The sequence below is a fragment of the Miscanthus floridulus genome, chromosome 8 (genome assembly GCF_019320115.1).
Source record: "Miscanthus floridulus cultivar M001 chromosome 8, ASM1932011v1, whole genome shotgun sequence".
Taxonomy (NCBI): Eukaryota; Viridiplantae; Streptophyta; class Magnoliopsida; order Poales; family Poaceae; genus Miscanthus; species Miscanthus floridulus.
The window spans coordinates 6,851,430-6,875,990 of record NC_089587.1 but is presented as its reverse complement, the minus strand read 5'-3'; the positions used below and the strand labels follow the sequence as shown (position 1 = coordinate 6,875,990).

At 45.1% G+C, this 24,561-nt stretch overlaps 3 protein-coding genes, 1 long non-coding RNA gene and 1 pseudogene across 5 annotated transcripts; 3 read left to right on the top strand and 2 right to left on the bottom strand.

Annotated features, from left to right (window-relative positions):
* Positions 1-546: 546 nt before the first annotated feature.
* On the bottom strand, positions 547-3,345 carry LOC136471016 (uncharacterized). The gene is made up of 2 exons (XR_010761902.1): positions 2,981-3,345; positions 547-930 (listed from the first exon to the last, which is right to left on the bottom strand). It is a non-coding gene; the product is annotated as an uncharacterized lncRNA (long non-coding RNA).
* A 1,392-nt stretch (positions 3,346-4,737) lies between these two features.
* On the top strand, positions 4,738-7,832 carry LOC136471015 (probable pyridoxal 5'-phosphate synthase subunit PDX2). 2 transcript variants are annotated; one of them, XM_066468749.1, is made up of 7 exons: positions 4,738-4,979; positions 5,070-5,197; positions 5,959-6,046; positions 6,139-6,212; positions 6,339-6,530; positions 7,250-7,347; positions 7,444-7,832. In XM_066468749.1, exons 1-7 carry the CDS (start codon positions 4,925-4,927, stop codon positions 7,574-7,576), a joined length of 768 nt encoding a protein of 255 aa, XP_066324846.1. In that variant the 5' UTR covers positions 4,738-4,924; the 3' UTR covers positions 7,577-7,832. The 2 variants fall into 2 exon arrangements, with proteins under 2 accessions (XP_066324846.1, XP_066324844.1); XM_066468747.1 differs by having other exon boundaries at positions 6,127-6,212.
* Positions 7,833-8,609: 777 nt separating this feature from the next.
* Positions 8,610-11,899, top strand: LOC136475595 (protein TRI1-like). The gene is made up of 2 exons (XM_066473114.1): positions 8,610-9,008; positions 11,480-11,899. Exons 1-2 carry the CDS (start codon positions 8,730-8,732, stop codon positions 11,600-11,602), a joined length of 402 nt encoding a protein of 133 aa, XP_066329211.1. The 5' UTR covers positions 8,610-8,729; the 3' UTR covers positions 11,603-11,899.
* Positions 11,900-12,035: 136 nt separating this feature from the next.
* On the bottom strand, positions 12,036-15,017 carry LOC136475594 (uncharacterized; annotated as a pseudogene).
* A 5,664-nt stretch (positions 15,018-20,681) lies between these two features.
* On the top strand, positions 20,682-21,394 carry LOC136471014 (protein RESPONSE TO LOW SULFUR 1-like). The gene has a single exon (XM_066468746.1). It carries the CDS (start codon positions 20,865-20,867, stop codon positions 21,198-21,200), a length of 336 nt encoding a protein of 111 aa, XP_066324843.1. The 5' UTR covers positions 20,682-20,864; the 3' UTR covers positions 21,201-21,394.
* Positions 21,395-24,561: the final 3,167 nt, after the last annotated feature.

Here is a 24,561-nt window from a genome sequence, read left to right as displayed (position 1 = left end):
AAGTATGTGAGAGACTCGAAGATTCTTGAGAAACATGCGAGCTAAGCGCTTGCTGGTTCACTAGTGCGAAGACTTTTTTGTTCTCTTTCATCCTGATTGGGTACATACTCATCCTCGATGGCCCTAAAACGAACTTTTATTTCTTATATGGCCTTTCGTTCGTTTTTGCCATTTGATGGTGTTAAGTCAAGAGTAAAAAGACCGTTTTGCCCTTGGCGTAAAAAAAAATTGCAAAGTTTTGTTTGTTTATTCTATATTTGGAGTAATATTAAGCAAATAAAAATTCACACATAGGCCATGTTCTTCTTAGAATCTGTCTTTTTCAGTTTGTTTTTCAGCCAGAACAATCTCTCACAACAAATTAGTTAAAACAGTGTTTCAGCTTGTTTTTTCAGCGAAGCGAACAGGGCCATAACAGTAGAGCATATTTGGAGTATGTAATACACATAACAGTACATATTTGGAGTAATATTAAACAAATAGGACACGTAACAGCATATGATGTGCTCTAAAAATTTTCACAAATGCATTGCAATTAATCAAGTCTCACATAAATAAGGTCTTACATAAATTCACCATAGTTTCAGTCACACATAAATAAGGTCTCACATAAATAAGTTTACACAAGAGTGCGAATTCAAACATACATTGGTCTCACATACAACTAGCAAATTCAATAGGCATATCACAAATCAAAGACTGAACATTCTTTTGCTTAGCGTGCTCATGGCAAGGCTGCTAGGAATTACTGTCTTGCTTCTTGTACCCATCGATAGGCTGTCAAGTGGCACCTTTGGAATGTGTACGGCTTTTTTCTTTGGAAGGCCTGGCTTCTTCTTAACGGGTGTCCGCTTTCTTTTAACTTGAGCAGGTCAATCTTCACGTGAAGCAATAGAAAGTGCTTCGGGCTGATTTGACCCACTTCTTGACCTACAAACTAAGCAATATACTACTAGATGATCTCATGGTGCCCAAAATTACAGATTTTGGTCCATCCAGACCCGAAAGTGACTCAAAGGCTACAACTACACGTTTCATATCACGGTAAGCTCCAAATTCTTTCATACGTATATAAACTCTCTATTATGTCATGGTCATCGAACTGTTGTATTATTGTGCAGTGGATATACCGCTCCAGAATACATTTCAGAAGGCAAAGCGACAAGAAAGTCAGACATATATAGTTTGGGTGTAATAATTATAGAGCTGGTGACTGGAAGTAAAACGGTCCCCAATATTACTAAAGTAAGATAAACGGTCTAATCACCTTTGTACATTTTTCATAATCATGAATAGATTTTCCTATATATGTGGTTGTGAATTCATGAGCTATTGGTAGTTCGTACATAACTATGGTCCTGCCAGAGCATGTCCTTCATTCATAGAGATATGCTTGTGTCGCGGAATATTTACATATTTACCATCATTACGTGTCAGTGACACCGTGTAAGATGCCATCCGTAATAATGGTAAACATGTAAATGCCCCTGTGTCGCAGTTTGCGGCCAAGTAATGAAGTATCACCAATGAGGGATTGGGTAACCTCCTAGAGATGAGAATTGTTTCGGTTTTTTCTTATTTTTTATGGTGGTGGTGGTGGTGTGTGTGTGTCTTTAATTAGTACTTTAATTGTGAACATGGCAGGTAATTAGAAGGTGGAATCACCGGTGGATTAAATCAATGAAACAGTCATTGTTGGCTTACCAAAGAGTGAAAAAGTGTCTCGAGTTGGCCTTAAGATGCATACAAGATGACCCAACAGACAGACCTGATATATCAGATATAATATACGAGCTGAAGGAAATAGATACTAAAGATGGACAAACCCAGATCCAGGTAAGGGCATATATATGCTCCCTGACAAAACCTAAATAGCACTAGATTTGCATGCATTGGTAAGCCGTGGTAAGCCATGTGTATTATCTCACGCAGATAAGCCCTAGTTGCTTGGAGGACATTCTTGGGATAGAGCCGCTGGAAATACACATTGCATTTGGAGACTTGAAGATATCACACTCAATAGAGCTGACCAACGATACGGATGATTACATTGCCTTTGTCACAAAGGCAAAGCTAGAGCGCTTCTACACAGAACCAGAGAGAGGCATCGTTCTACCACGATCTAAGTGCAGTGTCACCCTAGCAATGCAAGCACAGGTCAGTGCACGACCAAATGAGCACTACACTGAGGTGATCACTGTGTTGAGCACCAGAGTTGATGATGGAGCTCTTGCAACTATGGACATAGTAACAGTTGGAGACATCTTCATTGACAGCGAGGAGGGTAAAGTTGTTGATGAGGTGAATGTGATGGTTGTTTTTGGCAGGCCACAATTGCCAGAGGAATAATAATCCAGAAGAATGTATAAGGTTTCGTCACGATTACTGTCTTGTGTTGTGAGAAACATTCTGATCAGCCACCAGGAGGCTCGAGAGTCAGGAGACACGTGTATATGAGGATGTTTTCACTGATTCCTATTTGGCATTTGTCACCATATAATAGTTACTAGCTAGTACGGTACTAGAACTATATTTTTTATTATTTTGCGGTTGTATTATCTAAGAATCGATTCTAATCTGACCGTGATCTTCTAATAAGCTGCGGTCTAAAGAATCTACAGTCTGTATAATCAGGGTGTTTCGCAATCCTGATTGTTGTAAATTGACTTGTATGCCTCTGAGACTGATGATAGCTCATTTGCTGACTGAATATAAGATTGAGCATCACAAAATAAGGAAATAAGGTGCAACTGTAGAAAACAACAGAACTCGATGAAATGTTTTTTCCAGCAGACAGCTACCTACATGATTTGGGGCTGATAGTAATTGGAAGTAGAGATGAATATCAACAGTTAAAGTTGATACAAGGCCACATTGGAACGAGTAGATAAATCATAAATCCATGATTGACGTTGCACAGACTCATTGAAGCATCAGAGGAGCAGATCTTAACACAGAGGAAGGAAGCGCGCGCACGTACCGAACTCGGCGCTTCCGCAGTCGACGTCGAAGCCGCCCGCCTATGTCCTCCATGTTCGATCTGACGTCCAGACTCTCCAAGCACGGTGCCGCCTGGAGCGGGCCCAGGCCTGCACAGCACACGTTCGATCTGACGTCCGCTAGCGGTGCTTTCTCTTCCACGAGGGCGAAGGATGGAGCGGGGCCGCAGTGCTTGGGGACCGCTAGCGAGCGGGGAAGGCGGATATTGGCGCGGCGTTGCGCGGGAGCTGCGCGGCGGTCCGGCCGGCGGACCAAAGAGTTGGGGCGAGCAGAGGAGAGGGGCAACGGGAGGGGAAAAGGGCCGCCGCGGCAGACGAAACCCACGCGTGGGCTCACGGAGTCACGGTACAGAAAACGCGGACTACTACTGAAAGCCCCCGGGCCGGATTATATATCTTCACTTCACCGCTGCGGTTCAAACAATGTGAGAAATAATCTAGGCGTTTGGGTGGGGTTTTAGCTTATCTTCATCCAAAATTCGATTTTAATACGGCCATTACAGGATCGGAAGCTTCAGAGACCATAGTCAAGCTTAAAAAATGAGGGACGATAATCAGGCAGCCGAAATGAGAAAACACAGCCAAAAAACTATCAACACGCCCCGTGTGGCCGAAAACACTACACACCACACTTCCAACCGCATTTTCAATACTACCCGTGACATGTAAATGTGCATATTGGTAATTTAAATTTCCCTTGGTCGACCAAAATTTTTGTGCTTTTTGTTCCTACCGGCCCCCCTCGGTATTTGTGTTGCTACCGGCAAGTTGCCCCCTATTCATGATAGACCGCCGCTAGCACAAGCACCCCACTTGTTCCCAACAACGCTAAGCTACACACCACCAAACGCATGGACTTTGGAATACTAGTTCAGACAAGGAGTATAAGGAGAGGGGAGACCGGCAACTCGGCGAGAAAATAAGGATCCACTCCTTCCCAACATGAAAGCACCGCTATTCTTAAATCTTAATTTACCATAGACGCAAATTGTTGAGGGGCACTAGGTCAGAAAAGAGGTCCCCAATTGTTTTTATTTACTACTCTACAAACCGTCGAATTTGATCTTTAGCGTAGCACTTTGAGGAGGACCTCTAGAAGGGATGCCTTCAGAAAGACACCAGCAAAGGTACGGTAGCTTCAAAAAACTTTAGAGCGAAGATACCTTCCACATTATTAGTGAATGCTCACCTATGGTGCTAGGCTTTAGAGGGATCGAGACTTGAGGAGGACGCGAGGACAACCGAAGGATCAGAAGTGAAGTCTAACTTTGCTTTATAGATTTTGGTTGTGTAAAGACCATTTTAACCCTACCATAGTATAATGTTATTCTAGCGATCAAGCCCAAAGGCCAAGGGTAAAACGGTTTCGTCGCGGTAAATAGTGTGCTCTTGGGAAATTAAAGGATGGATTATTGAACAGTGTTCTTGACACTTGTTACGATAATATACCAACCATATTGGGGATAAGATATCGGAGTGGACAATGGAAACACCCTACCATTGTAGCACGACTTTCGTTATCCCGCCCGGCCCGTACTAGCATTCGGCCCACGAACCGTTCCGGCCCGCTGACTTGACAACGAGCCCGCCGTGGTGGACCCCAACAACACGGACGGCGGTGATCTCCCGCCGACGTGGGCGCACGGCTCCACGGCGATCGGACGGCCACGAGCGGCCGTCGCCTACCTCCCAGTATTTTTTTCCCCGTGGCAGCGGCACGTGCACGGAAACGTTTCGATATCCCCGAGTGGTGGGCTGGTCGCCGCCGCCTCGGCGACGTGCGGCTTCTTCCTCCCCTTCCATTCCGCTCCCTGTGACGTCACCAACCACTCCGCTCCACCAGCCGCCTCGCCTCTCTCTCCGACCCACCCACCCACCAAGAACGCGCGTCGCGAGGTCGGCGGAGCAGGGTCGGGAGGAGGGCAATGGCGGTGGTGGGCGTCCTCGCGCTGCAGGGCTCCTACAACGAGCACATGGCCGGTACGGAATCCGATTTCGTCTCCTTCTGCTGCCCACCAGATGGCAGATGCTCGTGTTATTGATTTCACTGGTGTGTGTGGGTGGGTGCAGCGCTGAGGAGGATCGGGGTGAAGGGGGTGGAGGTGCGCAAGCCGGAGCAGCTCCTCGGCGTTGACTCGCTCATCATCCCCGGCGGCGAGAGCACCACCATGGCCAAGCTTGCCAACTACCACAACCTGGTGGGTGGGTCCTCCTCCTTCTGCTCTCCTCGTTCCTTTTTTCCCCTTTTTGTTTGTGGCTGATGCTGATTGGTTCGTCGATGACGTCGCTCGTGACTCTGTCTGTGTGCTCGGATTCAGTGGCTGGAGCCGGAGATGAATCATCGCTCTGCGGTATTTGGTGGATGATGGAAATTGAATAGAGATGCACAAACATAGAACACGATTGATTAGTGGGTGTTGTTCCTTCATAGTACAGATTATTGGTTGCACAGCCATATTTTTCCAAATTGATTGACACGATGTTGAGCATCCTGCTCTTGGTGTGCCTAGGCTAGACACTGCTGACTCACAGGGAAATAGTGGTTCCTTGCATTGGCAAAAAATAACTGGAAATAGGAAACAGAGACTAACACAAAAGAAATGGAATTTTGCCCACTTTATTACACTAAAATTTCCTAATCCTAAGTATAAAGTGGGAGAATCCTTTTACCCACACCTTCTGCCCATGGAATAAGGGTTGTAGCCTTGTAGGCCAGTGTTGGTTGCCTTCAATCATGGAAATTTTGTGTTCTTGGTTTCCTGGTCAGTAGATACTGTCACATGCTGGTGCATACTACATGTTTCCATGAGATAGTTTCGCAGAAAATAGTTTTACTGGAGAGTGTCACTTCCTTTATGGCATTTCACTTCCTGAACTTCTTTATGCCTGAGATTGTATAGTTATGACCTGCCTAATTGCTTATAGCTTTGCAAAATTCTCACTTACATTTGCCGTGCAGTTCCCTGCACTTCGAGAGTTTGTTGGATGTGGAAAGCCTGTATGGGGAACCTGCGCTGGGCTCATCTTTCTCGCAAACAAAGCAGTAGGTGAGTGGGTCACCAATTTATACTTGGCATGTTCTCTTTTTTTGGAAACCAGTTAATAGAATGTCATGCTAGTTGAATAGCGTTACTTGCAGGGCAAAAAACAGGGGGTCAGGAACTTGTCGGAGGACTAGATTGTACTGTCCACCGAAACTTTTTTGGGAGTCAGGTAAATTCGGGGACCATGTGGCCTGTTGATGGGCAGTTTATTGAGTTTTGTATGTTTAAAGGCTTTGTATTGTAGTTAAACACAAATATGAACACCATGTTTCATTGCAGACTGTTTCTCTTGCAGCTTCAAAGCTTTGAGACAGAGCTTTCTGTGCCAAAGCTTTCAGAGAAGGAAGGAGGGAATGATACATGCCGTGGTGTATTTATACGGGCACCTGCTATATTGGAAGTTGGTCCAGATGTTGAAATATTAGCTGATTGCCCTGTTCCTGCTGACAGACCCAGCATTACAATATCATTTGGGGAGGGTACTGAGGTTTGTATGTTGCTTTTTTTTACTGTAATACTACAATTGTCTGCAAATGACCAAACTGAGTTCTGATGTATTTCTAGTAAACTGGCTTTTTAGGATGAGTGCTCATTATTTCCTCTCATTTTAATAGTTGCCTTTAGTTCTTCAATGAGTAGTGAGCCAGTGGATATGGCCATTTCTGGGAAAGCAGCTACAGGATGGTGCTATGAACTATGATCAGATGTGGGCATACTTACATATAACTTGCTGATTCCACATATGATCAGTAGTGAGCCAGTGGATATGGCCATTTCTGGGAAAGCAGCTACAGGATGGTGCTATGAACTACGATCAGATGTGGGCATACTTACATATAACTTGCTGATTCCACATGTGGTCTCTGCGTTCTTGTGTAGTCCTTCTAATTATTCTAATATTCAGACAAATGGACTCTGAGTACTATTATCACATTTGTCTCCTGTCTCCCTCACTTTAGGGCATTACTGGTCTGCTAAAGCATCCATTAAAATGGACTTCCCTATCACAGTGACGTTTGTTTGTTATTTGGTTTGTGTTTCTGCGTAAGATGTGTTCACCTGACCGTGCCTTTTGGGAATTGGCTAAGTCTCTCCTTATTAGAAAAAAAAACCGAAAATACTAGCTGGCAATCTTGTAACACTGAATTCTGTGTTCTGAATGAGACATGCTTAACCTCTGTCAACTGACCAGAAATATACTATCAGGAAGAAGTTTATTCAAAAGATCGGGTAATTGTTGCAGTACGTCAAGGGAACATCCTTGCAACTGCTTTCCATCCAGAATTGACATCAGACTCCAGATGGTAAGCATGTTCCTTTGATACCATACCATCCACTCGTTCAGTGGTTTAGCCCTCTTATTCCTGATCTGAAAAGCTCTTGCGCTATGCTCCTGCTAGGCATCGCTTCTTCTTGGACATGGATAAAGAATCCCAAGCAAAGGCCTTCTCTGCGCTGTCATTGTCATCTTCGTCAAGAGACACTGAAGACTGGCCAAAGAATAAGCCACTTGATCTGCCCATTTTTGAGTAACGCTACAAACAAGAAGGTCAAAGGATTGAAGAAAGGAATGAAGAAACTGACCATATATTTTTCATTTAGCTGGTTACAAAAACAAACAGCTGTGAATCTGTTGCACTCAGCCGCAAAGTGTTGTCTGGTAGCTAACTGTACCAATCAAAATAATCTCGCTGTGTGTTGTACACAATTCTTCAGATAAAGCAAATATTGTTTTGGAAATTACAATTTTTCTGTGCAATGAAAGGTGATCAGTTGGACATTGTGATAATTTCCCCTTTATGTGCAGTTGGTTAGAGACTAACGCCTCCATTTTTGTACCACGTGACATTCATGCCCTTCTTTTTTAGCTGCTTGTTAATTGAATTATCTGTGCCCGCATCAGCTCTAAGATCCATGCAATATTTAGAATTCACATTGGATAAGGACTGCTTTGGAAAATAGGAATTGCACCGGAACTTCAAAGGAATCAATTCATTTTCACAAAAATTGTCGGAGCCTAACGGCGTGTTCGCTGGTTGGTTTCTGGGCTGGTTTGGGCTGGCTGGTGTTGGTTTGTTGTGAGAGGAAAACACTGTTGGCTGGTTGAATAAGCGTGGCTGAAACCAACAAACGAACAGGGTGTAAATCTGTGTTTTGAATCTGTGTTTTGAGCTTCAAACTAAGAAAAGATAGCTTTGACCAATCAGCCTCAATCTGCACGTAGCTGCAGCTTCATTTTTTTTTTGGAGCTCTTCAGAACAGGCCTGAAGTGAGTAACATTTTATGTTTGTTGTTCGAAAAGTGGAATATTTGTTCAAACTCGCGTGATAAATTCCATAAAACCCCTCCTAATTTGCCGCTGGTCAGTGCTTTACCGTTGCTCGTATCACCATCTACGGAGTACAGGGACCCACTTGCAGACACCCATTTGCAGAAACAAATTAGTGCTAGTGCTAAATCCAAAGAGGCACAAGGTCCTAGATGTAAAAACCCTGGTTCTCCTTCCGTTCGTCTTCCTTGGTCTCCCACTCAGGGCCCAAATACAAAAGGGTATTAGGGGGGACGGGGGAGGCCGCTCGAATCCGTAACCCTAAATCTCCCCAAAACCCTCCTCGCCTCCCTCCCCTCCCCTCCCCTCCCCTCCATCCAATCCTCGGGACCAGCGTTCGAGGACGACCCAACGGAGATGGCGGCGGTAGCGAGGGTTTTCCGCGGGTCTCTCTTCCTGATGTCCCCGGCGGCGGGCGCGGCGGCGGGGGCCAAGAAGGCAGGCGCGGCGTCGGCGGCGGTGGCGACCAAGAAGCGGACCAAGGCGGCGTCCACGGAGCCGAGGGCGCTGACCGGGATCAGGAAGCCGATGCCGGTGTCCGATGAGTTCAGCAGGTTCGCCGGCGGCGCGCCCGAGGTCGCACGCTCCGACGCCATGAAGCTCATCTGGGCCCACATCAAGGCCCACGGCCTCCAGGTAGTGCGTCACTCTAACCATCCGCTCGCCCCTCCTGTGTCCTGTCGGTCGGGTCTAGAGCCTCTCGCTTTTGACTGCGTTGTTTAATTAGCCTTTTACCTGTGTGCCATTAAAAAAGTTTATAATTACACATAAGGTATTAAAAAGTTGACCGTAGACAGGTGCCACCGCCCTAAACTTCTTTGCCTTACAGGTCATTCTGTCCAAATGCAGCGCTAACTGTGGCTAACGGATGGGAGAAAAGACAAGCATGCCCTCATGAAGAAGAGGCTATCTGATGGTGCTTTAGTTAATTTGAGTACATGTAATGATATATATGTGTGTTATGATTTTAGTTAATTTGAGTATGAGTTAGGCTCGAATGCTCTGACCTTTAACTAAGCTTCGTAACAAATATTGATCTTGTATACTTTTCTTCTCATGTGGTGATGTCCATGGGGCCAATAATCTGATCTCCTTAGGCATATTTATCAGGATCCGGCTCTGGCCAACCACCTTTCTCTCGGATGATTATGTGGATTCTAGAAAGGAAAATCTGGAAATCAATTGGTCTGGACTTGGGATTTTTTTTATTGATTTATGTTCATTGAGTGAACTGAGATCCAAAAGATACCAAGGCCCCGTTCAGCTTACCCAGAAACCGGCTTGTTTTTTCAGCCGGAACAGTGTTTTTCTCTCACAACAATTCAGCCAGAACAGTGTTTTTCAGCTAGTTTCAGCAAGCCGAACGGGGCCTGAATGGGTTAGGATTAAATAAACAGTCTATGTATCTGAGTATATATATATATATATATATATATATATATATATAAGGTCTCTGAATAGGGCCAGGAACTAAAACTGAATCTATCTCTGCGACAGAGCAAACTTCCAATGTGCACAGCATACAATCTACTGGGCTTAAAAGAACTGAAAATTTCACATAAGCTAGGTCTCAACGTTAGCTACATCTTTCTTGTTGAATTTGTGCATGAAGAACAACGGGATTGAACTTACCTACAACAATTCTCTTTGCTTCCTGAGGGAGAGGGAATGTAGCACATGCATAGTAGCAGCAGTAGTCAGTAGAGACGGTCTGCAGCATGGAGGCCGAGTAGGGAAGTCACGTAGCTGAGTCGCTGGTATGGACCGCAGAGGCGGCGTGCGCGAGCTCGGCGTGTGGAGGCGGAGTAGGTCCGGCGTCGCTACTTCGGCACGCAACGACGTGGCCAGCTATCCAGTGCGGTCAATCTTAGTCAGCACGGTCTCCACCGCCCAAGGGCAACATGGACAAGTTCACTGGCTGGTCCACCTGTAAGGGCTACCAAACGGCGAAAACAAACAGAACAAGGACGGAATGGCTTGTAAGGCAAAGAAGTTTAGAGTAGTGGCACCTGTGTGCGGTCAACTTTTTTAATGGCTTGTGTGTAATTACAAACTTTTTTAATGGCACACAGGTAAAAGGCTCTTGTTTAATCTGGGTGCACTTGCTTGTCGAAACTAATATTGTTTCGTTGTATTATAGTAGGTTGGATTGTGATTTTGGGGTGAGGAAATCTATTTCGGTGGGGTTAGGTTAGGGTTTCGCCTGTGCTACCCAAACTATTGGCAAGGTTGGGGTTTTGGAAAGGGAAGTCCAGTGCGCCTAGTGATGACGTATTTGGCAAAGTTGATCACCATTCTGTACCCCGTTTTTGCTTTTTTATTCCACTGTGTTGGGGCAACACTAAAAAGTTCTAAAAGGTTGAGGTTATCCTTTCTAGTGGTAAGTCAGAAGCATTGGTGATCTCAGCGAGTCTGGTCTCTAGTTTGTGTTTGTGGTGAATGTGAATAGTCAATTACCGTTCATGATTCATATGATGTTCCTTTGGTACAATCAGTTCAACTTCGTTAGTATGCCTCATGATTTGTGGTTAGTATGCCTCATGATTTGTTGAGGTGTATTTGTGTGTGCTTTGACAAATAACAAACTGTGCTGCGCTGCAATTGATTCTTTTTTTTTTTTGGGGGGGGGGGGGGGGGGGGGGTGTATTAAGTTAAGTGACAGTCACATTTTTCTTAACATCTGGACACTCAAGTTTGAGTGCATTGTGGAGGTGTGTTCCGAGGTCATAATGTTCTTCTTGCAGTATCATTATGTGACAGGTATAATGCATTTTGTATGTTCAGATGCGCCTTCTAAAGTACGCTGTAGATGTCTATTTGACTTAATATTGTACTCTGTTTTTCTGATATATGATCCTGAAGGCAAGGTTGGGCTATATGACCTGTGTTTGTGTATTGATGGAGCATTTTTGTAGCAATTCCTCTGTGTTACTTCTACTTGCCACAGAAAAAATAAATTATAGTATGGCCTGTTAGCCCCTTCGCTTCTTTGTTGGTTTGCAGAGTACTCTGTGACTTGCTTACACTGGCTGCCGTGTTATACTATAGATGTCTGCATCGAACAGTTTTGTGCCCTGAACTAAAGGAAAGCTCTTCATGGTTTGCAGGACCCAGCCAAGAAAACGGAGATCAACTGTGATGCCACACTCAAAAGCTTGTTTGGTGGGAGGGACAGGATTGGAATGCTGGAGATCATGAAGCTGCTGCGCCCTCACTTTTTGAAGAACTAGAAGCAGTCCATGGAGCCAGCGATAGCGCTTTAGTCTACGACTTTATTTGGATGGCCTCTTTTGTGATCCATGTTAAGTCTAGGTCCCACTAGTTAGTTAAGCCAAAATCGTTAAGACTTCAGACTTTGTTCAGCAGTGGGTTTGGGGTGTGATGCATGTAAAAAGGATTCCCAGTGTTTCTGTTGCTCTTACCATCCTGTGAGGGCACCGGCGTGCACATTGATGTGGGAAATGTTTAGTCTGCTAATGGCAAATCTTCTAAGTCCACGTTCATCACTATCTTTGATTCGTGATCTAGCGTTATGTTCCCATGCGTGGCATTGCGTTCTTTAGAGTTATACTCAGTTTGCAGCCTGTTATAAGCTTGTACTTATGCGCTGATGTGCTCTGTGGGCTGTGGCTGTGCTGGCACTCTGTTGTCATCGCTGGATGCCTGGATAAACAGACCGGCTGCAGATGACTATATTATTGACTCTGCGAGTTCTACACAATATTTCTTTCTAGTTCTGTTGCTTACAAAATATTTCTTTGTTCTTTTGAGAGCTTTTGGTTAACAGAGGAATTGAATTATCCTCAGGACATATAGACCGATGCAATACGCTGCATTGACAAAAGAGTGAAATATACCACGTCCAATATATTTTGGACAAAATGACCTCAGGTTAAATTATCTACAGAAGCTGACCTCCGGTTAAATTGTCTACAGAAGCTGACAACACACAATTGCCCCCTTCAGGATTTACGTTGCTATATCATGCCCTCCAATTTCAGGCCGAGAAAAAGTTCCCCTTTGGTGGGCCTGGTGGCATCTCAAATGTAGGGCACCCTTCCAGTTGCTGGACCGGCAGCTAGCTCTTGTATGCCATCTCAGCTGAGAAGGTGATGCACCCACTGCTTGAGGATTGCCGGAGAGCCATACCAGGGCCTTTCTTCATCATCAGAGCCTACCGGAGAGTGGTACACACCATCAAAGCTTATGTTCAGTGCTCCCTCCAGATGCGCTGCCATTTCACGGCCACAAACCTATAGTTGTGAATTTGATGTCAAATGGTTTTGTTTCGCAATCGATTGGCAAACTATCTCAGCTGAACCATAAAATCCTGCCTCCCCTCAGAAAATAAAATGTTTTGCAGTTTTATACCTGTTTGTACCCTTGCCCGACGAACTGGGCTCTCCATGTGACACTTGATGGAGTAGATTTTTCATTGGTACTGACAATAACAGCCTCACCTCCTTCTGAAAGAGTGTCAACTGCAAGGATCTCATCAGAAGCAACTGCGGAGTTCCCCAGAAGAGGAGCACCTTGAATGTACCTGCGATACAATAAAGATGGTATGATACATGAACTTATGTGTTCATAATAGAAGGACATGCTGGAATCTGCAGCTGTTTCATTTGTTAAAACATCAAAATCAGAAAAATGCATGTTCTATGGGGACTAAACTTCAGGACGAATTGACAAGTTTAGCCAACCAAAAAAATCTGCCAGCTTGACTTTTTAAATCCTCTTTCTTTGATGAAGTTAACGCAGATAACACCACTGCACCTATCTCATTTATTAAAACATCAAACTCAGAAAAATGTATATTCTATGGGGACTAAACTTCAGGACGAATTGAGAAGTTTAGCCAACCTAAAAAATCTGCCAGCTTGACTTTTAAATTATCTTTCTTTGATGAAGTTAACACTGATAACACCAGCATTCCCGAACATAATACTAGGTTTGCTTCAGCAATTATGCATCCTCAGGGTAACTTAATGTAATCCAAACCCAAAAAAAAAGTTTAATAGTGAATCAATGTGGAAGCAGCAAGACCCTGAAATCCTAGCCTGAAGAAAGGTACCTTCCAGCAATGCACACATATCTTAATTCTGGCGTATAAACTGCTGGAGCACAATTCTTCTCGATGTAGTTCAGTAGTCCTCTAGTCTGATCAATTACCCCAGGTACACCTTTTGGAGGAGACCTAATGATTAGAGAAAATTAAGGCGAAAGAGGTCAAACTCAAATAAAACAAAGGTATGTTGTGCATTTGATTTCGAAACTATGCTTTTCAATATTTCTAACATGATATCGAGTGGTAATTCTAGCCTTGCAGGAGTTACTAACATTCAACAGTTTCATTTACAGCTAGAATGTGTATAGCTGCAGAGGTATAAATGGGAGAAAGATGGTTGGGAGATCTTTAACCTAGCATACTGTCTACCAATCGTACAAACAGGAAGTAGTAAAGTCAACTTTCTTCAGTTTCCTATGCACAAGATAAGAACCACACCCATTTTTTTATAAGAAACACTAGCATAAACATTAAGCCATTAATCATAGACTAGTTCACTTCAAACATGATTGAGGAAAAGGAAAGGATGACCACCATCAGACTGTAAGTACAAGCACACAACAAGCGTGTGAAAAGAAACCATACAAGTGAGGAGTGCCAAGGGTGAGCAGTAAACTTATGTCGGAAGCCTCAAACTCCGACATGTACACGCGCGCGAGCCAGCCCCCAGCTGAATGCCCTATCAATGATATCTTCCCACCTGCAAGTAGCAAAGGGTTCAGAATTAAGAAGAGTCTTCTTAACTTCATGTTGTTCAGCAGCTTAGCACTTGCATTGTTAGCAGCTAAATTTCAGTAAACAATTTGTGGGCTTGGACAGCATATCCTATATACCAAAACCTTCATCCAGACAGGCATGAACACATCACACAGACACACACTAATTTGCTTTCTTGCAATCGCAAGCAATTAATTACATAGTAACCACCAATGGAACGTTAGCATTTCTAGATTTGTTCTAGGACTGGAGGAGGAAGACAAACCTGGTGCGCATAGCTCCCTCGCCTCAGACACCGCGTCATCACCCTCTTCAGGTACCTGCAGCGCAATGCAGGCAAGGTGTTTGGTGAAACGCCGGCCGCGACGCTGACCGGGTCGGCTGAGCACCGCAGCGCCGGCGGTGTGTGTGTGTGTGTGTGGGGGGGGGGGGGGGGGGGGGGGGGGGGGGGGGGGGGGGGGGGGGGGGTCAGCACTCACCAGTCGAGCACGGGGCGCGGGCGGAGGGTGCCCCGCCAGTAGCTGGCGTCGGCGAGGCCCGCGGCGTTGCGGAGCCAGTCAGGGCGGGTGACCCGCACCACGACGGCTGCGGGTGGGCCGTGGTCGTCCCGCAGCGCCGCGGCGAGCCGCGCGTAGTCGCCCGTGTTGTTCCCGAGCCCCTGCGCCACTACGACGACGACACGCCGCGCGTCACGCACACGAGCGAGAGGGCAAGAGGAAGAAGGGAGGAGAAGGGGAGGGAGAGGGCACAACTGGGAGGATGACGGCCGGCCTGGCGGCGGCGCAGGGCGCGGAGGAGAGAGGAGCGGGAGCATGTCGCCGCCGTGCCGGTGCGAGTGGGAGTGGAGTGGAGTGGCTCGCCGTGGCGCGGCGTGCGCCTCGCGTCTCGCGTCTCGCGTCCCCGCACCATTCACCGTGCTCGTTCCTGACTGGCTGCCTGGCCGTTGGATATTGAGATCAATGGCTCGGGTTAAACTGGAGTCGAGAAGGAAAATATGCTCGTGCTGGTATCTTCCTTCTCCCTTTGGAAAAGTTAAATGTTGTGGAGTGTGTTAGGGCACGTTTAGTCCGCGAAATTTTTTGAGTTTGGCTACCGTAGCACTTTCGTTTGTATTTGGTAATTAGTGTCTAATTATAGACTAATTAGGTTCGAAAGTTTCGTCTCGTGATTTCTCACCCAACTGTGCAATTAGTTTTTTTTATCTATATTTAATGCTCCATGCATATATTCAAAAATTCGATGTGATAGACAAAAAAAAAAAACCAAAAATTTTTTTGAACTAAACGCGCCCTTAAGCTGACATCTACTCTTAAGTTCGGCTTTTATAGGCAAAGTGTCGAGTCCGCAGTTAGTGAGGTTTTCCTCAACGCACCATGCTAGCTAGTAGCCCTAACCTCCCATGTAGGCTCAAATCTTCATGTCACAGGCATCAGTGGTTTCGCGGAGGAGCAGAGTAACCTGTAGAGACAACCAGTTCGCTGGTAAGTTTCAGCCAGCTCAAAACAGTCACTCAACAGTGTTTTACTCTCACAACGAACTAGCATCAAGCCAGTTTAAACCAGTTCAGAAACCAACTAACGAACAGGCCGAACAGCTGCCTCATCTGACTAAGGGTATGTGTGGATTCCGTGACTAAAATTTAGAAAATGTCAGTGAGGATGTCGCATGGGGTGTTTGGATACTAATAAAAAACAAATTACAGAATCTATTTGTACTCCACGAGGTGAATTTATTAAGCTTAATTAATCCATCATTAACACATGTTTACTGTAGCACTACGTTTTCAAATCATAAACTAATTGGGCTTAAAAGATTCGTCTCGTAAATTAGTCACAAACTATGTAATTAGTTTTGTAATTAATCTATATTTAATACTATATACATGTGTCCAAACATCCGATAGGACAGCGACTAAAATTTAGAAGGAGCAATCAAACACTCCCTAAAGATTGGAGCACCCACCAAAAATGGATAGCCCTGACAAAGAGGAATTTTTTGTTGAAGCCAACGATAGTCCTCTGGTTCGTCTGATCGTAAATTTTCAGCCAGAATAATATTTTTCTCTTACATCAAACCAGTCAGCAATAATAATCCACGAATCGAAACAGGCTGAGTGTATGCTTGCATTGCTCCTGCCCTGACAGGGGATTCGTCTGGCATCTAAGAATTGTCAGTTAGATTATTTATGGGAGGGATGTTTCTCCACCAGCCACAAAAAGTCAGAACCTATTTGGTTCACGTCCTGGCATGACACTGCTACAGATTGACCAATCACAAGCGACTCGTAAAGTCCATCGTTAGCGCTTTTCGGTCTCGACAATAAGCTGTCAGTGGTGATGACATTCTTATCATCGGCGGTTTGCAATCGGCGATGATAATAGCTTATTACAGTCGGTTCGTATTACCAGCCGACGGTGATTTGAATTTTCAAAATTTTCAAAAACAGGCCAAAAAATAGCAAAAAAAATTGTTTCAATCACTAACTCTAACTTCATGGTATCAGGAAGCTGCTCCAGCTCCAACTCCGCGCTACGCTATTTTCCATGATTCAAACTTGAGACATGTGGCATTTGCTCCTCTAACCACTCTCCTTTAACCACTTCACCCCTAAGTCACTTGTGTCTATATAGTATATCTATTCCTCTAGTATTCACTTTTCAGGATTTAAAATAAATATTTAGGACCCTAAATGGTTTCAGATAAAAAAATCATAAACTACAAATTTATAATTGTAATCGAGATCTACAACTTTGATTTTAGTTGTTTAGTTATCAGAGGTTGTTTAACAAATTTGAATTTCAAAACGTCAAAACTTCAACTAGACTTTTGGAACCTCAAATGATTTTAAATGAAAAACTCATCAACTACAAAGTTGTTCTTCTCATTGAGATCTACTACTTTGGTTTTGGTCGATTTTCCATCCGAGGTTGTTTGAAAATTTTGGTTTTTTTAAATTTTAAAACTTCAGATACAAATTTGATACTATAAATGATTTCTAATGAAATAGTTGTCAACTATAAAGTTGTATATCTCATCGAGATCTACAACTTAGGTTTTGGTTATTTTTCCATCTAGAGTCGTTTGTACAATTTGAAAAAAAGTGAATTTCAAAATTTGAGCGCTTCAAACAGAATTCTGGGACCGTATATGGTTTCAAATGAAAAAGTCATTAACTACAAAGTTGTTGATTGTGTCGAGATCTACAACTTTGATATAAAGTTTGTTTTCATCTAACTTTATTTGAAAAAGTTATGAATTTATTTATACTACAGCATGGTTATCACCGTCGTATCATACAACGAGCTGACGGTGAAAATGTCTTCACCGCTGGTTCATATGGCTAGGCGGCAGTGATGAGGAGTACATAATCACCACCGACTGGTGGTGCAAACCGGCTGTGATGATGGACTATCACTGTCGGTTGGTAAAACAAAGCGGCGGTGATAGTTATCGACCCGGACGTTCTTACGAACCGGCGGTGATACTCTCATCACCAACGGTTCCTATTACGAACTATTGGTGATAGCTATCATCATCGTTTTTAATGATATCGGCGATGATAAATACGTTGGTGATTGATCAATTTGTAAGAGTGTGAGGGGTTGCGTCCAAGCAGGTTGATCCAACCCAGGTGCTAAAAAATGAACGCTTGGGATGGATGGTTGGCTCAGGCAAGTTTTGCAAGCTAGGAAGCAAACATGCCCTCAATGGCTCTTTTCGGCTTGCTGAATCTTGACTGAAATTGACTAAAAATACTATTTTTGCTGAAATATTATGAGAGAAAAATACTTTTCCAGCTAAAAAAAATCGGGGTAAGCCGAACGAGACCTATGTCTGTCGTGGCGGCCACAAAGGCCTCTAGGGGAACGACAAACGCGATCCAATAGTTTTGTCGACCTCAACTAAAGTTGTAGTCCACGTAGACGAGGAGAGGGTGAGGAAAACAGTCTCATCACAATACAAGTAACATAAGAAGCTATTTTATTTTTGAGTTCCACCGTGCATTAGTTTTGCAGCTTTTTCTCTTCACCTTATTGCTTTCCCCCTCCCCGCCCTTGTGGTTGTTATGTGCGTGCCAGAGGTGTGGTTCGCTACAACGCTCGTTCCACTGGTTGCTTGAGTTTTTTGTCAGATGAGGCGGTCGGCAGCTCTGCAGGCTATTCCAACATTCTGCGAGACTACCACTGATGTGACGTGGAGAGTGTAGACGTGTTAGGGGTTGTTTGGATTCGGTGGCTAAAATTTAGGATTGTCACGTAAAGATATTGCATAGTGTGTTTGGATACTAATAAAAAAATAAATTATAGAATCCGTCTGTACTTCAGGAGACGAATTTATTAAGCATAATTAATCCGTCATTAGCACATGTTTACTGTAGCATCGCATTGTCGAATCATGGACTAATTAGGCTTAAAAGATCCGTCTCGTAAATTAGTCGCAAACTGTATAATTAGTTTTGTAATTAGTCTATATTTAATACTCTATGTATATGTTAAACATATGATGGGACAACTACTAATGTTTAGGTGGAGAAACTAAACACCCCCTTGAGTCTACATGACACGATGTAGCATTGGGGTTAGCCTGATGGGCTGGGCAGCTAGGTAGCATGATGGAGTCGAAGTGTGTACAATGTCCTCTACCGCCTGTTCGGATGGAGCGGTTGGCTGGCTGGTGCTGGCCAGCCTTCTCACACGTGCACTGTTCACATGAACAGTGTTTTCAGCCAGAAATAGTATTTTTCTCTCATACAAACTAGCCAGCAATATTTTTTCATGAACCAACAACGAACAAGCCAACAGTTCTGAACAGGGCGTGTCTGGAGGCTAGGGTAGCACGAGGTAGTCAAAACGCGTAAAAGGAGAGAGAGAGGATGGAGTACGGGGACGAAAGGGTTGGATTCGATGCTCGTAGGACAACAGCTTCAAGATCGTAGTCCTAGAGCCGTTGATGCCCTCTAAAGATTTACTTTTCAGCTTATTTCAGCTTATTCTCTCTCACAAAACACTATTAAATTATCCAAAAACAACCGAAATCCACTGTGCACTTGTTCAGCCGAACAGGCGCCTAGCGTATTAGCGATGAGAGAGTAAAACGATTTCATTGTATAGTGGTAATGGTGCTACAATAGTGATATCGGAAGGAGTTGAAATCACTATAAAATATACTCTCTTCGTTCCAAATTATAATATTTTTTTTCTAAATACTTATTTTTTTCGTTCCAAATTATAAGACGTCTTAACTTTTTTAGATTTATGACCTTTGTTATACACTTAGGTATACAATATGTCTAAAAATATAGTAGAAACAATGTATCTAGAAAAATCAAAATATCTTATAATTTATAATGGAAGGAGTAACTTTTATTATGAATTTAGATATACAAGGCTAGACGATATGCCTAAGTAGACTGGTTTTCATAAAACAAGTGTTTCAAGCCTATTTTTTAGATTTATTTTAGTATTTGCCTGTTCGCTTTGCTGATAAGCCATGGCTAAAAGTACTGTTGGCTGATTTGTTGTCAGAGAAAAATATCGTTCGTTGGCTGAAAAAGTACGATTTATACGGCCTGTTCGCTGGTTGGTTTCTAGGCTGATTTGAACTCACTGATGCTGTTTTGTTGTGAGAGAAAAATACTGTTGGCTGACTGAACAATACGATTTTTTTTTTTTGGGTGAGAGACGATAAGCCATCGTCGTCGTAACCGATCACTCACTAGTCACTATACAACAATGATGCTATGCCAACCAGCTTCGTACTGCTACTGCTAATTAGGTCTGGTTTAGTTCTAAAAATTTTTCACCCTAAATTATCACATCGAATCTTGCGGTACATGCATGGAGTATTAAATATAGACGAAAAAAAACTAATTGCACAGTTTGGTTGAAAATCACGAGATGAATGTTTTAAGACTAATTAGTCCATGATTAGCCATAAGTGCTACAGTACTAACATGCACTAATGATGGATTAATTAGGCTTAATAAATTTGTCTCGCAGTTTTCAGACGAGCTATATAATTAATTTTTTTATTAGTATCTAGAAACCCCTCCAACATCCTAAAATATCCGATGTAACATCAAGAATTTTCATTTCGCGAACTAAACGCACCCTTACATTGCATGCGACCAAAATTGGAAACCCAAAGGGTTGGCGAGAAGTGTCGAGCAGCTTGTGGCGTGGGCCCGTGGGCAGAGCATCTTCAAAACCGTCCACGCGCGCCGAAGCGGCGACGTGCTGCCGAATCCACTGCTCGACCACCGGTGGTGCTCGGCTGCTCGCCAGTCGCCACAGCCACCGCTGAGCGGCGACGAGCCATCCATGGCGGCTGGCCGGCGGTTCGGCCTCGCGAAGCTTCTCACCTCACAGGTCAACGTCCGCCGATGGGGTCACTGCTGATGCCTCCCGCGTCAGCGCTCCCGTCCTCACACACTCACACCCCCCGGTGCACTGCACCTGGACGCCTTCTCGGCCCTCACCCCACCGATAAATAACCTGTCCCCCTTCGCAGCGAGATACACCAGCACAAGGCCACATCAGCAGAGCAGCAGAGCAACCAAAAAAAACCAACCGACGCGCGGGCGCGGCGGCTGCAACCTCTCGTCCTTCCCCAAGCCAAGCTCTCTCTCTCTCTCTCTTCTCTCTCTCTCTCTCTCTCTCTCCTTCAGCCCGATCGCACTCCATCCCATCCAAATCCAATCGGTGTAGATGGCGCCGTCCATCTCCATCGACACTGCGGCACCGTCTTCGGCGGCGGGTGTCAACAAGAAGAAGAGCGCCGCCGCCGCCGGTTCTCTAGTGGACGAGGCGGAGCTCCTGCGGCGGAGGAACTCGGAGCTGGAGCAGGAGGTGGCGGCCCTGCGGCTGGAGCTGGGCGCGGCGCGGCAGCGCGCCGAGACGGCGGAGGAGGCCGAGGAACGGCTGTGCGTGCAGCTCGGCGACGCCGAGGTGGAGGCGCTGGAGCTCGCGCGCGCCTACCAGGCCCAGGTCCAGGCGCTCGCCGCGGAGCTCGCCGCCGCGCGCGGGGCTCGCGCGGCCAGATAGATCCTCGTAGTAGGCTAGTAGCTATAGCTCGCAGTGCAAGCGGGATGGCTCCATTTGGTCGTCGTCGACGGCACGGCATCCCGCGGTGCCATTGCTGCCGGCGTCGTCTTTGCAGTGCAGAGGCATGTAAACTTAGAGGGTTGACTGTTGGCGCAAATCTACAACTGAATGAATCAAGCGGGATTGGATTGCTACATTTGTTCTGATGTTCTTGGTTCTTCTGTAAAAATTGAAATGATCTCTATAAAATTTCCGTGCCATTCCTGTGAAACTTCCTTCGTCACAAAGGGAACGAAACGTTTCAGTGTTTCACCACGCCATTGCTGCCTTCTTGTTCTTGCAGCAGCCAGCAGGAGTTGAGTTGACGCCCCGACTTTTGTGCTGTGATTCGAGCAGTAGCTCAAAAGTCAGAACTTGAGATCCGTTGATTGCACTTCATTTTCTCTCGAAATGCCACATTTTTTACGGACGGACTGCGACGTGGATCATTTCTTGAGCGGGGTGAGAGAAGAAATGATTGGAGGGAATCACAATCACCGAATAATGGAAGGAATATCCCTGGCAGGAATAGGCCTGGCCCGCTTCCCTTAGGCCCTGTCTTAATGACTGGATGCAGCCCAGCCCAATATGTCGACGCATCAGGATCGCTCGCCTCCTGGCCTAGCCAGGAGCCCGGTAGCCCACTGGCCACTCGCATCGCTCGCCGGCGGCCACGCGCGGCAGCGCCACGCCCTCAACGCCGGCAGAGGCTGCCGGCGACGGTGAGGTGACTTCCTCTTCTCCCCGTTTTCCCTCTCTTTACAAACTAGTGAAGTTCGCGCGCCTTCGCACGCGCCGGTAAGTGTATATGCTGAGGTTTGTCAAGGTAGACAAGATGGATATATTACATTAGTGGAAAGGGCGCGCCCTCGAGCGCCCCAGTCTTCAATGGAACCTGTTGGGTTTGCGCTGTGGCGATGCTGCAGGTGAACTGTCCTTGCCATCCTGTGTAGCTGTGGTAGTTTCCAAATTCTCATCTATCACTATTTCCTGGAAAAAAGATGCGAAGCGATTTAGCAGACGATGATGCAAAAAGGCATGACAATATTAGTACAGTTATTTTGGTGGGTATAATTTTAGGAGTTGTAATTGAAAAAATGTGCATGAGCTCACATTGACAGCATCTGTCACTGAACAGCTGCCTATGAGCGTGGCACACTGCTGCTGGTAATGTGGTTCAGACTGAACAAATATGAAATTCGTAGGTAAACAATTTTAAAATACAAATTTTGGCATGCTTGGTTGACTAATTATGACACAGTAGTGTCACTTACCCAGTGGCAAGATCTTTTTAGGGGTGTTTCTTCAGGATTAATTAATGATGCAGGTGTATGTGAATTCAATAACAAGATGAGCCTGCGCATTTGAACAATAATATAAGGAAGTATGCGAAGGGCATGGAGACTCATTTGTACAGGCCTCATGACGTGGTCTATTTCTATCACACTTAAGCTGTGTTACGAAACGGTGTCTCTCAACAGACACCCCTTCGGTGATTTCATCAACGACGCCATGAACAGACACCTATTCATGAAGTGATCTCATCCATCAATTACAAGATTAGTGGATAGGATTAGACAGTTAGTTTTACTCCAAAGGGCATGTCCTTTGGAGAACAGTCGTGTCCCTTCGTGACACCCCTTCACTTGTATAAATATATTTCAGAGATCAATGAAAGAAACAGTTCTCCCAAATCTTGTTCATTTACATTCACTTTTAACACGTTATCAGCACTTTTGCTCTACGAACAAGAAGAATAACAGAGGTCTGTACGACCAGCGGGAAGGCGCGAAGGCAGTTCTAGCCAAGAACAAGAAGCGTTCTTCACTGGAGAATGGAAGTGCAGAGTTCGACCATGAGACGCTTGACAATAGCACTCACGGATTATCTTGATTTGCTTCTTCCGTGGCTTCATCGACCAACAGAACCAAAAGAAAATTGATGGTTTCTGTCCCGATTGCATCAAAGCACTGTAAGATGCAATTTAATTTTCATCAATTTATGATATTCTTACCTCGATGGGAAGTCGCAATCAATCTGTTGTTCGGCACACTCCGTCCCCTTGCCACCAACTGGTGCCCTGCCTGCACGCCATGCTTGCGGTAGCAGTAGCGTATGCACCTTGCCGTTGACATCGCAGTTGTGCCAAATTGGCTGCGTCTCGAGCGAAGTTTTCGCTGGAGATCGCTATCGCTGATGACCCGGCACGCGGCGGCGATATCCACGCACGCGACGCTGTGCCCGCTTGGCCCCGTACCTGTGGGCCTTTCGCTGTAGCCGGCGGCCCCCGCGACCTCGCGCCGAAAGCCCCCATGGCCGACCAGCCCAAGCTGGCGGGCCCCAGCCCACAACAGCACCCCAACGTCCGGTGCTCCCGCGGCTAGCGCCCTGCTTCTAGGCGGCGGCGGTCGGCCTTCTCAAGACCACGCGGCCAGGCAGCACGCGCCAGTGGCCCCCATGCCCGCGGCCTCGCGCCGGTGGCAGGCGGCCCCCGCGCCAGCGGCCAGGAGGCTCCTATCGACTTGGCCTGCACCTCGCTGCGGCCTCACGCCGATGGCCGGAGGCCAGCCTAGCGGCGGGCCGACGGCGTCCACCTCAAGGACCGAGCGACGGTTTTCTCCCGAGGAGAAACCGTCCGTGTGTTTGGATAAGGTTCTGTACTTTTGCGGAAAAGAACTTGTATTTTCTGTAAAATAAATAATTATCCTTCTAGATAATTATGTACTATACCTTTTTAATGTTTTAGCCCATAGGTTAAAACGTTAATCGCAGATCTTATTATCTGTACTTTACAATGTAGTCTTCCGGCTACCGTATATTTCACTATGCTTTATTTGCCGCATGCAAATATATATTCTGGATCCTCAGATCTTCAAAAAAAATTGCATAAGTGATAAGTTTTGTCTGCTTCTGAGTCATCGGTTCAACGTAAATTTTTAAATTTACAAGCAAATAAAATTGTTGTTTGGTACTGTTTAAAGAATTCGTCCTATGGCATTTCAAATAAACATGTACTATTAGCATTACATGTTCAAAGTGTTTGTTCAAATTGACAAACCCAATAAACATGTGTTATTATTACATTGTTCAAAATGTTTGTCCAAATTGGCAAACCCAATAAACATGTAATATTATTATCACGACCTTTACATTGTAATTACTTTGTTATTTACAATTTTCATTTCATGTTAAGCCCATTCATGCTTTATTTAAGGCTCATAGTGCTTACATTTTTAATGCAAAATCGATTAAGTGTATTACCTCATTATTTGTATAACACAAATGTTCCACATTGTATGTTGGCCATACACAAGGTAGCGCC